At 42.2% G+C, this 14,462-nt stretch overlaps 1 protein-coding gene across 2 annotated transcripts in view; it reads right to left on the bottom strand.

Annotated features, from left to right (window-relative positions):
* The window catches only part of LOC139416967 (uncharacterized), a 47,837-nt gene extending 33,626 nt beyond the window's left edge, over positions 1-14,211 (bottom strand). For both annotated transcript variants that reach the window (XM_071166190.1, XM_071166191.1), the window contains exons 1-6: positions 14,141-14,211; positions 11,208-11,592; positions 10,347-10,567; positions 9,528-9,714; positions 7,305-7,397; positions 5,992-6,709 (exon numbers count right to left, since the gene is read on the bottom strand). In XM_071166190.1, the coding sequence (XP_071022291.1) occupies positions 5,992-6,709; positions 7,305-7,397; positions 9,528-9,714; positions 10,347-10,567; positions 11,208-11,381 (1,393 nt within the window). In that variant the 5' untranslated portion in view covers positions 11,382-11,592; positions 14,141-14,211. The remainder of the gene's footprint in view (positions 1-5,991; positions 6,710-7,304; positions 7,398-9,527; positions 9,715-10,346; positions 10,568-11,207; positions 11,593-14,140) is intronic.
* Between the last annotated feature and the right edge of the window lie 251 nt (positions 14,212-14,462).

Here is a 14,462-nt window from a genome sequence, read left to right as displayed (position 1 = left end):
TGTTTATGTTTCCTTACTTTTTCAAAGTCACTGTGCATTTGCAATATGTTTTACCATCACGAATTTGTCATGCTCAAAATTCAAACTATACTTTGCTCAAACTATACCTTTGTCAACTTGTATTATCATAATTTGTTTTTGCTTTACTTGTGCATAAGGCATATGTTTTGTCCATTTGCAATATGATGTCATAGGAAGTCAAAAGTCAAAGTCAAAAGTAACCATTTTCCTCCGTGCAACTGGTGATCTGAAATGTGCAACTGGTGATCTGAAATGTGCAACTGGTGATCTGAAATGTGCAACTGGTAACCCCAAAAAAAATAATTTGATTCTATGTTTCCTTACTTTTTCAAAGTCACTGTGCATTTGCAATATGTTTCAATGGGCAGGTACCATCACGAATTTGTCATGCTATAAAAATCCTGCAGGAATGTGAAATTGACTGGCCCGATGAACTCGGGATGGCTTTGCAGTGATTCTGGGTCATCTCAATCGCTCGTTTGGGTTGATTTCAGAATGTCGCTTTTGGTGAGGTTTTTTCACTATAGAATCATATTGCAAATGCACATGCAACTGGTCACCCCCCAAAAAATTTTTAGATTTTTTTTGTTTATGTTTCCTTACTTTTTCAAAGTCACTGTGCATTTGCAATATGTTTTTTCACTATAGAATCATATTGCAAATGCACGTGCAACTGGTCATCCCCCCCAAAAAAAATTAGATTTTTTTTGTTTATGTTTCCTTACTTTTTCAAAGTCACTGTGCATTTGCAATATGTTTTTTCACTATAGAATCATATTGCAAATGCACGTGCAACTGGTCACCCAAAAATAAAAAAATGTTGTTTATGTTTCCTTACTTTTTCAAAGTCACTGTACATTTGCAATATGTTTTAATGGGCAGGTACCATCACGAATTGGTCATGCTATAAAAATCCTGCAGGAATGTGAAATTGACTAGCCCGATGAACTCGGGATGGCTTTGCAGTGATTCTGGGTCATCTCAATGGCTCGTTTGGGTTGATTTCAGAATGTCTCTTTTGGTGATGTTTTTTCACTATAGAATCATATTGCAAATGCACGTGCAACTGGTCACCCAAAAATAAAAATTTTGGATTTTTTTTGTTTATGTTTCCTTACTTTTTCAAAGTCACTGTACATTTGCAATATGTTTTAATGGGCAGGTACCATCACGAATTGGTCATGCTATAAAAATCCTGCAGGAATGTGAAATTGACTGGCCCGATGAACTCGGGATGGCTTTGCAGTGATTCTGGTTCATCTCAATCGCTCGTTAGGGTTGATTTCAGAATGTCGCTTTTGGTGATGGTACCTCACTGTTTAAACATATTGCAAATGTACAAGAGTCAAGTGGACAAGAGTACATCAGTCAATTAGATATCATTCTGACACCAAACTGATACAAACTGACACCAAACCCACTTTTTCCAACTCGTTTAGTAGCCAACTATTACATACTTCAGAGCTGGCCCAAAATTCACAACGCCTTGGGTTCAAACCATAAAAAAACCATAAAACACGTAGTTACGTTCTAGCTGCGGGTCCATTTCTTAAGTTATGTGTTGGCCTAGCTGAGGCGACCCCGAATCCCAAGTTTCGGCTCGATAGGTCATTTGGTGTCCGAGAAAAACCCTAATTGGTGCTGAAAATCCACTATTTTCCATGACTTGCTACGGGGTCCTTGAACGAGCTATCGGACAGAAACGTCGGGGTCCGTCTCTATGGGCCGAGCCGGTTTCAATGCACCTAGCCTTGCGTCTCTGAGACTTTTCTAAACGTCGTCATTTTCGTGATGGTCAAAATGAATTGAAGGTATTGCAAATGTACGAGGCTGTTTCTCGGTCCGAGAACCATCTAGAGCCACGTAACTCACCACGCACCATCGACCGGAGGTCTAGAACAGGTTTCTAAAGTTTCGGAACTCTAGGTCTGACGGTTCTTTTTTAGCTCGAACAAAGCTAACTATTGCAGCCACTGTCTGTCTCTACGCACCCCAATACGTCCCTCCTTCCAAGTTGTGTTTTAGTGTAATTTTTTTTTCCTTTGAATTTTTTGGGGAAAAATGACTGATTTACAGTTCATGGGGGTTGCCTAATCACACATATGAAGTTTTGGACAGATCTGACTTTTTTAACCCTTCGAAACAGCCCCTGAGACACCAATTATGGCACTTCCGGTTGGCACAGGAAGCTACAAATCAACACATATCCTCATTGGGGTATGCTGTTACAGAATCCTGAGTTTTAAGTCCTTACGTTAAGAATTGACTGATTTACACAGGGTTGAATGCACTATGTCTATCAAACTGCAGGCAGGGTATGGGTAAACACTTTTAGGGGCATTTTAACCACTTCCGGTTGGTCCAGGAAGCTTAGAATCAACACAGGTAGACCTCATAGTGGCCTGATGGACTGGTACCGAAGACAGGTTCATACGGCATTCATAACCCATATAGACTTCAGGTTGAAATTAGGGGTGCAGGCAATGTATTCCTATGGGGAGAGATGACACTGCATTCTGTGAGATCAAAAAACACTGTTTTACTGTTAAGGGTTAATGCCACACGGTCAAGGTTAGGCTTGCACGGATCGGGAGGACCTTAGGAACATTCCTGTGGTGGAATTTTTCTTCTCACCCTAACGGTTCTCTCACTCTCACCCAAAATCAAATGACGTTGTGGGGCAGGCTTCATTTTGGGCCTACTATTCTAATGGTCGCTGCGCCTAGACCGAGCGAGCTACGGTCAAGCGGGATAGCTCGTTGAACTCGGCACAGTCTGGAGACTATGGTGATGCCATTTTTTGTCTTGATTTCAGACTGACATTTTGGTGATGGTCCCTCTCCGTTTAAACATATTGCAAATGCACAAAAGTCAACTAGCAAGTCAGTGTCCATCAGTCAATTAGATGTCATTTGGGCTGCATCATGTTAGCTCCACTAACTCACTGATAGCCTGGGAGTCTGGACTGCATCATGTTAGCTCCACTAAGTCACTGCTAGCCTGGGAGTCTGGACTGCATCATGTTAGCTCCACTAACTCACTGCTAGCCTGGGCTGCATCATGTTAGCTTCACTAACTCACTGCTAGCCTGGGAGTCTGGACTGTATCATGTTAGCTCCACTAACTCACTGCTAGCCTGGGAGTCTGGACTGCATCATGTTAGCTCCACTAACTCACTGCTAGCCTGGGAGTCTGGACTGCATCATGTTAGCTCCCCTCTCATGCTGCACAGAAGTTAACATGCTTGAATAATGTGATACGGCATGTAGAGATGTTGAAACTGTCATTATTTTATCGGTTTTCCTTTAAAACAACGAGAAAAATCCTAAAATTACACATCAATAAACAAAGTAGAATAATGGTCTTATTACTTATGTATGACCACTAGGGCGATGAAGTGATATCTACCTGAAACCCTTTAGACACAGTATAACTGAGTTCGATATCTACTGAAACCCTTTACAGGCTGAAAACATTGCAAAATAAATGTAGAAATCTATATTATTCAATTATTGCGTTGCCAAGGGCTAAAATAAAAGTCAGTTCTATTTGTGACGCAGATCTTGCTGCAAGTCCTGCCTCGGCGGTTTATAGAAGCAGGTACCCACGTGACATCTCCTCATTGGTTATACCCACATGGGTGACTGAAAAACGAACGATGTCGGTGGCAGTAATGCACCTAATTTATGAAAGTTGCAAATTACAATATAAAGTCAAGAGAAGAAAAAGCCTGGAAGGAGGAGAGATGACTAGAACCGATTCGGTTGGCTGTTTTGTGTGTCGATTAATTGGCGGAGTAGAGGACCTTGTGCATTTCAGGTAAAATAACAACACATTGTCGGAACTAGAAGCACAAGCATTTCGCTACACTCGCATTAACATCTGCTAACCATGTGTATGTGACAAATACATTTGATTTGATTTAGCTAAATAGGACAAATTAGCTAGCAAGTGCAAGCTAGCTAGCTAAATTGCCATAAATGTTGAATGCTTTTCAACCTGTCCCCAAATTAATGTAATTGGTTCAGAGTTTGTTTTGATATTTTAACCTGCTATATAATATAAATATATATATATATAATATAAATATATATATAATATAAATATATATATTTATTTATTTATTTATTTTTTTTTACAAAAAACTGATTGATTTCTCAAGACCAGTCACCATGATAATCTCAAAGCAGGGCGAAACATTGTTACTGCTTCAAATCTTCCAAAGCCACCAGATGTTTCTTTCGATTGTTGTTTAACGAGTTGGTAACATTCCACAAGTAAATGTAATAAATAAATCACATACATTAAATAGCTCAGATCTTGAAAATACGTCAAGCCCTTTGGTCTGTGCTCAGTAGCGGAGGTGGGCTTCACCATCAACCTGTTCATTTAAGTTTAACTTCAGTCAACACATATTTTAAGAATATAAAAAAATAACATTTTAGTTTCTCTTAGAAGAAAAAACCTTAATGTAACAGTTTTAGCACACAGGACAGAGGAAGAGCAATTCTTACACTATTGTTCTAAATTCATTCACCTTCATCATCCTCATAATTCGGTTCATTCAAATGTAATACATTTTGTCTCTCCTGTTCAACGACTCCAAATCGCGTTTGTATGCACTCCAAAAAAGGGATAACATGATATAGTTAATTAAATCATCAAAAAGGGGGGGGGGGGGGGTGTGATTATGTATTAGTGGATTTATTTTTTATTTACTTATTTGTTGTCTAATATTAGAAGGCTCTTTAAGTTTCGATTTGAGTTGTCAAAATGTGCCTCATTGCATGCATGCGTTGGTTTATTTATTTTTTGCCAAAAGGTTGAATAGACATGCAGACAATTTAAATGAAACTTGGAATAATAGCCTACTGTCTGTAGTCATAAAAACAATTAGGCTAAATAAAATATATTCATGTTATTTTGTTGGGTAACGGATTGGTTCTCGGAACTCATTCGAGCTACGTTGCTAACAGACCGTAGCATAGCCTACCTGAATGAATTTTAGAGCTACGTTGCTAACAGACCGTAGCATAGCCTACCTGAATGAATTTTAGAGCTACGTTGCTAACAGACCGTAGCATAGCCTACCTGAATGAATTTTAGAGCTACGTTGCTAACAGACCGTAGCATAGCCTACCTGAATGAATTTTAGAGCTACGTTGCTAACATACCGTAGCATAGCCTACCTGAATGAATTTTAGAGCTACGTTGCTAACATACCGTAGCATAGCCTACCTGAATGAATTTTAGAGCTACGTTGCTAACATACCGTAGCATAGCCTACCTGAATGAATTTTAGAGCTACGTTGCTAACAAACCGTAGCATAGCCTACCTGAATGAATTTTAGAGCTACGTTGCTAACAGACCGTAGCATAGCCTACCTGAATGAATTTTAGAGCTACGTTGCTAACAAACCGTAGCATAGCCTACCTGAATGAATTTTAGAGCTACGTTGCTAACAGACCGTAGCATAGCCTACCTGAATGAATTTTAGAGCTACGTTGCTAACAGACCGTAGCATAGCCTACCTGTGTATCATGCCTAGTGGGACGCGCTGTTGTGTGTTTTTTGTTTTGTGTCTGACAGTTATACTGTGCTATTATATTCACTCTGTTAGGTAGAAGCCTATCATTATGTGATCTCAGCTTCTATATAACTTTATTAAAACGAGCACCGTTCACCAGAGTAGCCTGCCCTCTACTGCCTAAAGTACAGAAGCAACACGCGTGCAGAAGCTTCGGAAAATCTTTAGGTTTTTTTTGGAGGGGGGTGGGGGATCTGGGAAAAGTCTGATCTGCAGCCACTCTGTTCAGAATATTCAGGGAAGCTGGCTGGCTAACTCCTTGATCCTGTTTTGTAGTCTAGCCCTCTGAGAAAGATAAGCCAGTGTTACTGAGCGGACTATCCCTGGCTTGTTGAATACAAAAGAATGGAGAGAAAAAAAAGAAGAAAAAAAGAGGACTCACCATCTTTGTCATTGGCTGTTTTCATCTGCTGAATCCTCTCACCGTAGGAGCCTGGCCTAAGGGACGTTGCTTCCACTGACTCTGCCTGTCCACGTCTACCTGTACAGGTTGGTTTCTCGGTGTCCATTTCTCTGTGTCCATTCAGCACAATATTAGATCCACTCCACTGTTGGGTCCACTGGGTTACCAGGGAACGGTGCTGAGGGGGAGGGGAGGTGATTGGGTCCAGATCCACATCCGGCCTATGGATCACTACTACCTTCCTGTGCCTCTCTGGGGTTTGTAGTCCTAATTGAGAGAGCGGATTCTTGGTTGGGCTAGGTGGTTGTAGTCCTGACTGAAGGAGCTGGTTGTTGGTCGGGCTGACAGGCAGGAGAGACTGAGACAGATGAGGGATTACCGCGTCTCGGCTTGAAGAGGCCACGGCACTGAGTCTCTGTGGGGAGATCTGCTCCAGACAGAGAGAGGGGGAGCCACTGGCCAGGGATGGCTTAGGGGTGGTGGGGAGGCTGTTGTGGATAACAGCAGTGGGGGACTGTGTGATGTGCGGGAAGCTGGCCTGACTCTGTGGTGTGCGCTGGGGAGTTCCAGGGAAGCCATCGGGGGTGTGGTTCCGGTCCAGGTCTGGAGTGCCTGTCCTGGGGGTGTCGGTCATAGGGGTACCAGCCCTGGAGGTGCTCGTACTAGAGGAGTGAACTTCCTCCAAGTGGTTCAAATGCTGTGGTGAGGAAATAAACCTAAATATTTATTTTTTTACATAACTACTGTGTACATACACAGCAATATCGGGGGTGGAAACCAGGGTCGATCACTAGGAACCAATCAGAAGCAAGCGGGCTGAAAACGGGGACGGTTCTTCCTTCTTCACTAATGAATAAGACCCATGGCACCAGGAATAATAATGGCACCAGGAATAATAATGCACCAGGAATAATAATGGCACCAGGAAGTAAGGCCCCGGGGAATAATAATGGCACCAGGAATAATAATGGCACCAGGAATAATAATGGCACCCGGAATAATAATGGCACCCGGAAGTAAGGCCCCCGGGAATAATAATGGCACCAGGAAGTAAGGCCCCCGGGAATAATAATGGCACCAGGAAGTAAGGCCCCCGGGAATAATAATGGCACCAGGAATAATAATGGCACCAGGAAGTAAGGCCCCCAGGAATAATAATGGCACCAGGAATAATAATGGCACCAGGAAGTAAGGCCCCCAGGAATAATAATGGCACCAGGAATAATAATGGCACCAGGAAGTAAGGCCCCCGGGAATAATAATGGCACCCGGAAGTAAGGAAGTGTTTTTACCTTCAACCTGCTCTTCTCATCCAAGAAGAGTCCTGACTGGAAGTCAAAACGAGAGAGGTCCATGCCACCACGGAGGTATTTGGTCAGTTCAACCTTAGAATATAGAATATAACTTTATTGACCATCCAAGGCAAGACAACGTTATTTAGCATCAATGTAAAACATCACATACAGATCATACACATGCAGCCTACAATACCAGTATCACCCCACTCCTTAGTATCATTGGCCATACCAGTATCATGGGCCATACGAGCATCTCCATACCAGTATCACCCCACTCCTTAGTATCATGGGCCATACCAGTATCTCCATACCAGTATCACCATACCAGCATCTCCATACCAGTATCACCCCACTCCTTAGTATCATGGGCCATACCAGTATCTCCATACCAGTATCACCGTACCAGTATCACCGTACCAGTATCTCCGTACCAGTATCTCCCTACCAGTATCTCCATACCAGTATCACCCCACTCCTTAGTATCATGGGCCCTACCAGTATCTCCATACCAGTATCACCGTACCAGTATCACCGTACCAGTATCACCGTACCAGTATCTCCATACCAGTATCTCCCTACCAGTATCTCCATACCAGTATCACCCCACTCCTTGGTATCATGGGCCATACCAGTATCTCCATACCAGTATCTCCCTACCTGTATCACCCCACTCCTTAGTATCATGGGCCATACCAGTATCTCCATACCAGTATCACCGTACCAGTATCTCCCTACCAGTATCTCCATACCAGTATCACCCCACTCCTTGGTATCATGGGCCATACCAGTATCTCCATACCAGTATCTCCCTACCAGTATCACCCCACTCCTTAGTATCATTGGCCATACCAGTATCTCCATACCAGTATCACCGTACCAGTATCTCCCTACCAGTATCACCCCACTCCTTAGTATCATGGGCCATACCAGTATCTCCATACCAGTATCACCGTACCAGTATCACCGTACCAGTATCTCCATACCAGTATCTCCCTACCAGTATCTCCCTACCAGTATCTCCATACCAGTATCTCCATACCAGTATCTCCATACCAGTATCACCCCACTCCTTGGTATCATGGGCCATACCAGTATCTCCATACCAGTATCTCCATACCAGTATCTCCATACCAGTATCACCCCACTCCTTGGTATCATGGGCCATACCAGTATCTCCATACCAGTATCACCGTACCAGTATCACCGTACCAGTATCTCCGTACCAGTATCTCCGTACCAGTATCTCCATACCAGTATCTCCATACCAGTATCACCCCACTCCTTGGTATCATGGGCCATACCAGTATCTCCATACCAGTATCTCCATACCAGTATCACCCCACTCCTTGGTATCATGGGCCATACCAGTATCTCCCTACCAGTATCACCATACCAGTATCACCATACTTCAAAACCACATGCATTTATTTTTACACGCTATAACACACAATGCAGGTTTTTAAAGGACCAGAGTTTAAGAATCAGTTTATTGGTCACATACACCGTTTTGTAGAAGTTATCGCAGGTGTTTCTAGCTCCAACAGTGTAGCGATATCTACTAATTTAATAACTATACACACAGAATCCAAAAAGTTGTTTTAAAAGAAAAGAAAAGAAGATATCGTAATGAGTTAGGAATATAAATATAAACAGGGTGGTTCGAGTCCTGAATGCTGATTGGCTGACAGCCGTGGTATATCAGCCTTGTGTAACACGGGTATGGAAAAAAATGTTTTATTAAAATTGGTAGACAGTTTGTAATAGCAATTAGGCACCTTGGGGGTTTGTGGTATATGGCCAATATACCACGGCTAATGGCAGCGTCCATGCACTCTGCGTTGAGTCGTGCGATAAGAACAGCACTTAGCCGTGGTATATTGGCCATATATCACAACCCCCCAAGGTGCCTTATTGCTGTTATAAACTGGTTACCAACGTAAGTAGAACAGTAAAAAAAAAAAAAAAAAAAAAAAATACATGGTTTTTGTCATACCCGTGGTATACGATCTGATATACCACGGCTTTCAGCCAATCAGCGTTCAGGACTCTTTACCACATGATGAACACCTTCTCTTTCTACGACATAGACTGACCAGGTGAATCCAGGTGAAAGCTATGAATCCCTTTATTGAGGTCACCTGTTAAATCCACTTCAAAACGTTAATTCATACCTGACCGCTACCCTTTCTCGCTGTAGAAGTATTTAGAAGTGTTCACCTTGCTCCTCATGCGGTCCCCATAAGGACTGCAGTAGTACGTGTCCCACTTCCTCTTAGCGGGCAGGGTGGTTGAGCGTCGGAACACCACTTTGCGTTTCCAGCCCGGTCCTAAAGAGGAGCAATCTTCCCAGTCGTCGTCAGCCTGTACCGGAACCTTCCACCTCCACCTGCGCTTAGGAGCCGGTCTGGACAAAGGATAACGTATGTCTGAGCCAGAACAACCCATATAACAGGAGTCGATCTCCTGTTTCTGTAGTGAGACAGCTTGATGTACCAGTCCACCTGGGGCGACAGGGTAGCCTAGTGGTTAGAGCGTTGGACTAGTAACCGGAAGGTTGCAAGTTCAAACCCCCGAGCTGACATGGTACAAATCTGTCGTTCTGCCCCTGAACAGGCAGAACAGAACACACTAGGCCGTCATTGAAAATAAGAATTTATTCTTAACTGACTTGCCTAGTTAAATAAAGGTAAAATATCACAGGGCCAAGCTCTGCTAAGAGACTTTTTATTTGAACAGAAAAAGTAACAAGCTGTCAGGTTCTGGAGCACATGGTATGGCTCGGTTAATGAGACAACTGTTCTTAAAAACCAAAAGAAAGTTGCAGAATGAATGCAGACACTAACAAATGTAATAATATAATAAATAATAAATAATAAAAACGATGACCATTTTACATTTCAGTCATATAGTAGACGCTCTAAAATCCAGAGAATTTAGTGGGGAAAACAACCAGAATTCAGTCATTACAACTAGCCACTATCAGCTAAATCAGTTACCAGGAAGATCAAGTGTGAGTGAAGAAATGCAATTCCATACCTCTGTTCATTACCACGCTCCTCAATCTCTTCCCCATCGTCAATGTCGTCCTCCCCCAGGGGCTCAGACCAGGCTCCAGGCGGCCCATCCAGACACCTCCCTCCTTCCCTTGTCTCCTGGGCCAAAACCAGTCGTTCACTGGAGGCCGTGTGCATCTGGACCTCTGCTCCTAGAGGGAGCATGTCGCTCTCCAGCTGGATCAGCGCCTCTTCACCACGGGTCTGCCGCGTTACAGAACATTCAGATAGAAAATGATTGTCTTGGCAGATAGAAAAAGGGAAATGGTGTCAACTCTAGTCACTGTTCAGGAGGATGTAATGCCACAGAACATTCAGATAGAAATGGTGTCAACTCTAGTCACTGTTCAGGAGGATGTAATGCCACAGAACATTCAGATAGAAATGGTGTCAACTCTAGTCACTGTTCAGGAGGATGTAATACCACAGAACATTCAGATAGAAATGGGGTGTAGAACAAATATGATTCTCTCAAAATAGGAAAAAATGCTAGCATAGCTTAAAAAATATATATAAAAATCGGCTTGTTGCAGGTACGTGGGAATAATTTGATTACATTTTTTAAAAAACACATGTTTTTTTTTAAAGACCTGCTATAGCTGAATAAACTGAAATTATGGTGCCAAGAGTGTAAAATGTATACAACGTAATTCCTATGTAAAGGACTGTAAATTGCTTAGGATAAAAAAAGTGTCTGCTAAATGGCATATGTTCATGTATAATACTTTTCTTTAAAGTTACAATTGTCTGTTGGATAAAATAAGGACTGGAGTGAGCTCTGTCTGTTTTCTTTCTGCAATGTTCAAAACCGTCTTTCAGATCACTGAAAACACCCCTCACTCACCTCTTCTTCGGCCCCGGCCTGGTCTCCCTGATTGGCTCCCTCTCCGAGGTCTGGAGCCTGATTGGCCGCACGCCTCAGGGGTGTGTCCTCCTCCAGAGCAATGTGTCGTGCCACCATCCTACCCTCTACTGTGTCTCTCCTTAGGATGAGCAGTTTAGGGCGCTTCCTGTCCATGTCGGGTCGAATGTAATCTAGTTAAGCCTACTCACTGTTTATCATCCATGTTCAGTAACGTTACTGACTCACAGCAAACACAGGTCCTCCTCTGTTCTCGCCTGTAGCCTTACGACATATGAAGGTCTATACACAAAGTCTCTAGTCTCTTCATCTTGGCATTTGTGGTGGTAAGGGGGTTTGGGTGGGTTCTGCTGATGTTTGGAACACTCTGAAATAAAAGGAAAAAATGTCAGTCGGTATCATTATTTATTATAATATAGAAAGAACGAGGTAACAAAATGGACAGTTCTGAAATGATCAATATATAACCTACATTCAAAATGTTAATTCAAAAATCTCAACCATTGACAACGATACTGCACTCAATACCATCTACTGTATCTTGCCTATGCCGCTCTGTACCATCACTCATTCATATAATCTTTATGTACATATTCTTTATCCCCTTACACTTGTGTCTATAAGGTAGTAGTTGTGGAATTGTTAGCTAGATTACTCGTTGGTTATTACTGCATTGTCGGAACTAGAAGCACAAGCATTTCGCTACACTCGCATTAACATCTGCTAACCATGTGTATGTGACAAATAAAATTTGATTTGATTTGATTAGGACTAAACATGTAATTTACTGTGAACTAACATGCAAGGCATACGTAACATAGAAACAACAAGAAACCATGGACATTGGCTCGATTGAAACCATCAATCTGGAGCTTGGCGTTCACCCATGTGGGTTTCCAAGGCTACACGCTGGTGCCTTGGCGATATGTTTAGCACCCGAGAAGAAGAGAAAAAAAAGATGTGGTTGCCATGGTGATCACAGCGCACTGATCGAGGGTGGGACGGCAGGACCAAACCAAAAAAAAACTTGTCTGCAGAAATGCAGCAGCATAATAACGTAATGCTGACACCACTATCCAAGATAACAGAACATGAGTGGGAAAAAAGGCCTAATGGATCATTTATAAAAACAAGCTTATTAGAAAATAATTACCATGGAGGGCGTGGGAAATGTAATACCTAAAATTATTAAGCCTACACCTGCAGAGTTAGAATTCTACAGGCCTTTGGGGTTGCCCTTGGAAGTTTAAACCCTGCCCATGTTTTAAATCCAACCAATCACCTGGCGGCTTAAATTAATCAATTAGTCATAAACTACAAAACTCACAAGGAACCCCACATCATCAAGCTTTAAACACAGTGGGAACTGGCTGGTATATTTTTTTGTCAAAAGCCATTTGTCAACGTGTTTTGCAGAATAGGTTGTTTGGCGTCTGTTCACAACACTGCTAATCAATTCAGTCTTTGCCTAAATCAAACTTTCTCTAGGTCTCCAAAGCAAGAGGCAAACCTTCTGGCATTATAACAGTCAAATTCAAATCTAACTTTAAAAAAAAAAAAAATGTGGGGGGGGGGGGGGCCCGCCCTACCTTATAGAATGGTAGGGGAAACACTGAATCAATGACTGCAGCACTGTGCTCAAATCACAATGAAGCACAGCCCCTTGTATACAGGAGTGCGTAGGAATGCACCAAGTCCCTCTGGAAAAGTGTCTGCTAAGATGTCAAAAATATAAATAGAACTGAGAAAAATCTCAATATCACCATGAAAATGTGTTGGGGTTATTGTAATAATATTATCTGGTAGGCTATTTAAGACTGACTGGGTGTCAGATCTCCTTATCAACCTGTAGTTGATGAATGGGCCATCTGCCAAGTTCTTGTTAGTTAAGGTATTTTGCCTTGACAAACTCAAAACACACTGTAGTTAGCTTGTAGCACGGCCAGCTGTTTCGAACTGCAGCAATGAAATCACTACAACTTCATCTGACTGTAGTGTTGTTTTGATGAACATTACCAACACTTTTGATACATTGCTAGTGACCCACAAAGCTGTTATCTACCAAACTCTAAAAACAACAACTGGAAACATGGCTTGGTTGTTGCTAGTCATTAACATGGGTAGGCGTGCATCGAAGCACTGTAGCAACAAACAAAAACACACACACACACACACAAAAAACACTTTCATGTTCCATCCGCCATGATTCAGCCTGGTCGTCGGATCCATGTGACTCCCAACAACAGGGGATGTATTCATTACACAGATTCTGTTGCATAACGTTTACGTTTGTGAAACCCGATTTTTCGACGTAACGTAAAAACTGTTGGGTACTTAAACGGAAGTTGTAGTTGACTTTGAAATGGTATGGTTGCCACGCGTTGCCATCCCAATCTGAATAGTCTGCCAAGTGCTGTCTCTGAAGTGAGGACCCCGGTGCTGGGTTTCTTCAACCTCTTCCATACGTTTTTTTTTTTTTTTTTAAGAGACACGACTGAACTACAACTTCTTTTTTGAGAACAAAACGGAACTCAACAGGGTTTGAAGTAACGTTTCTGTTCCACAGACAAAACGTTTTGCAGCAGAATCAACGTAATGAATATACCCTTCCTCGTTGTGTAGGAGGACCCTCCTCTGCTGCTCACTCCCCCTCTCTCCGTTCTCCGTCCACGGCTCCGTGTGTTTTCCCCTCGGCGCTACTACTGAAAAACTGCTCGTTGCAGGAGAATGTTATGCGCTACTCAGAATTATTTCTTCTAATTCTCATGTTATAATGATTCTGTTTTGAAAAAAACTCCATTTGTGATTTTTTTTTGGTCAGCGATGTAGCGCCAATCTTTGTTACTAATTTGCAACGTTGCAACAAATGTAAACAAACCCTCTAAAATGGACAGAAATTGGTTGAAAATACTCACACAGTAAAGCTTCTTCCATCGCGGCCGAAATCACGTTCGATCGTCTTCCTGTTCTCGTTTCCTTTTTTTTTTTCAGGGGACTAATGTGTTGAACTGGGCATGTGCAGAACGAGCGGGAAGGGACGGCGATCGGCAAGATAATTAAAAAAATAATAATAATAATTAAAGTATCGGCCAATTTGTATCGAGTCCAACTTTGAATGGTGACCGAGTTATGTGCAGTATGACCAGTGCATCATGGGACTTAATGTCTCTGAATATTATAAATGTTGTTACCTTAGTGAAGAATGATGGCAGAGGATCACGAACATTTTTAGACTCA

The sequence above is a fragment of the Oncorhynchus clarkii genome, chromosome 9 (genome assembly GCF_045791955.1).
Source record: "Oncorhynchus clarkii lewisi isolate Uvic-CL-2024 chromosome 9, UVic_Ocla_1.0, whole genome shotgun sequence".
NCBI classification, from domain to species: Eukaryota; Metazoa; Chordata; class Actinopteri; order Salmoniformes; family Salmonidae; genus Oncorhynchus; species Oncorhynchus clarkii.
The sequence above is the reverse complement of the archived record's forward strand: the minus strand, read 5'-3'. Positions and strand labels throughout refer to the sequence as shown.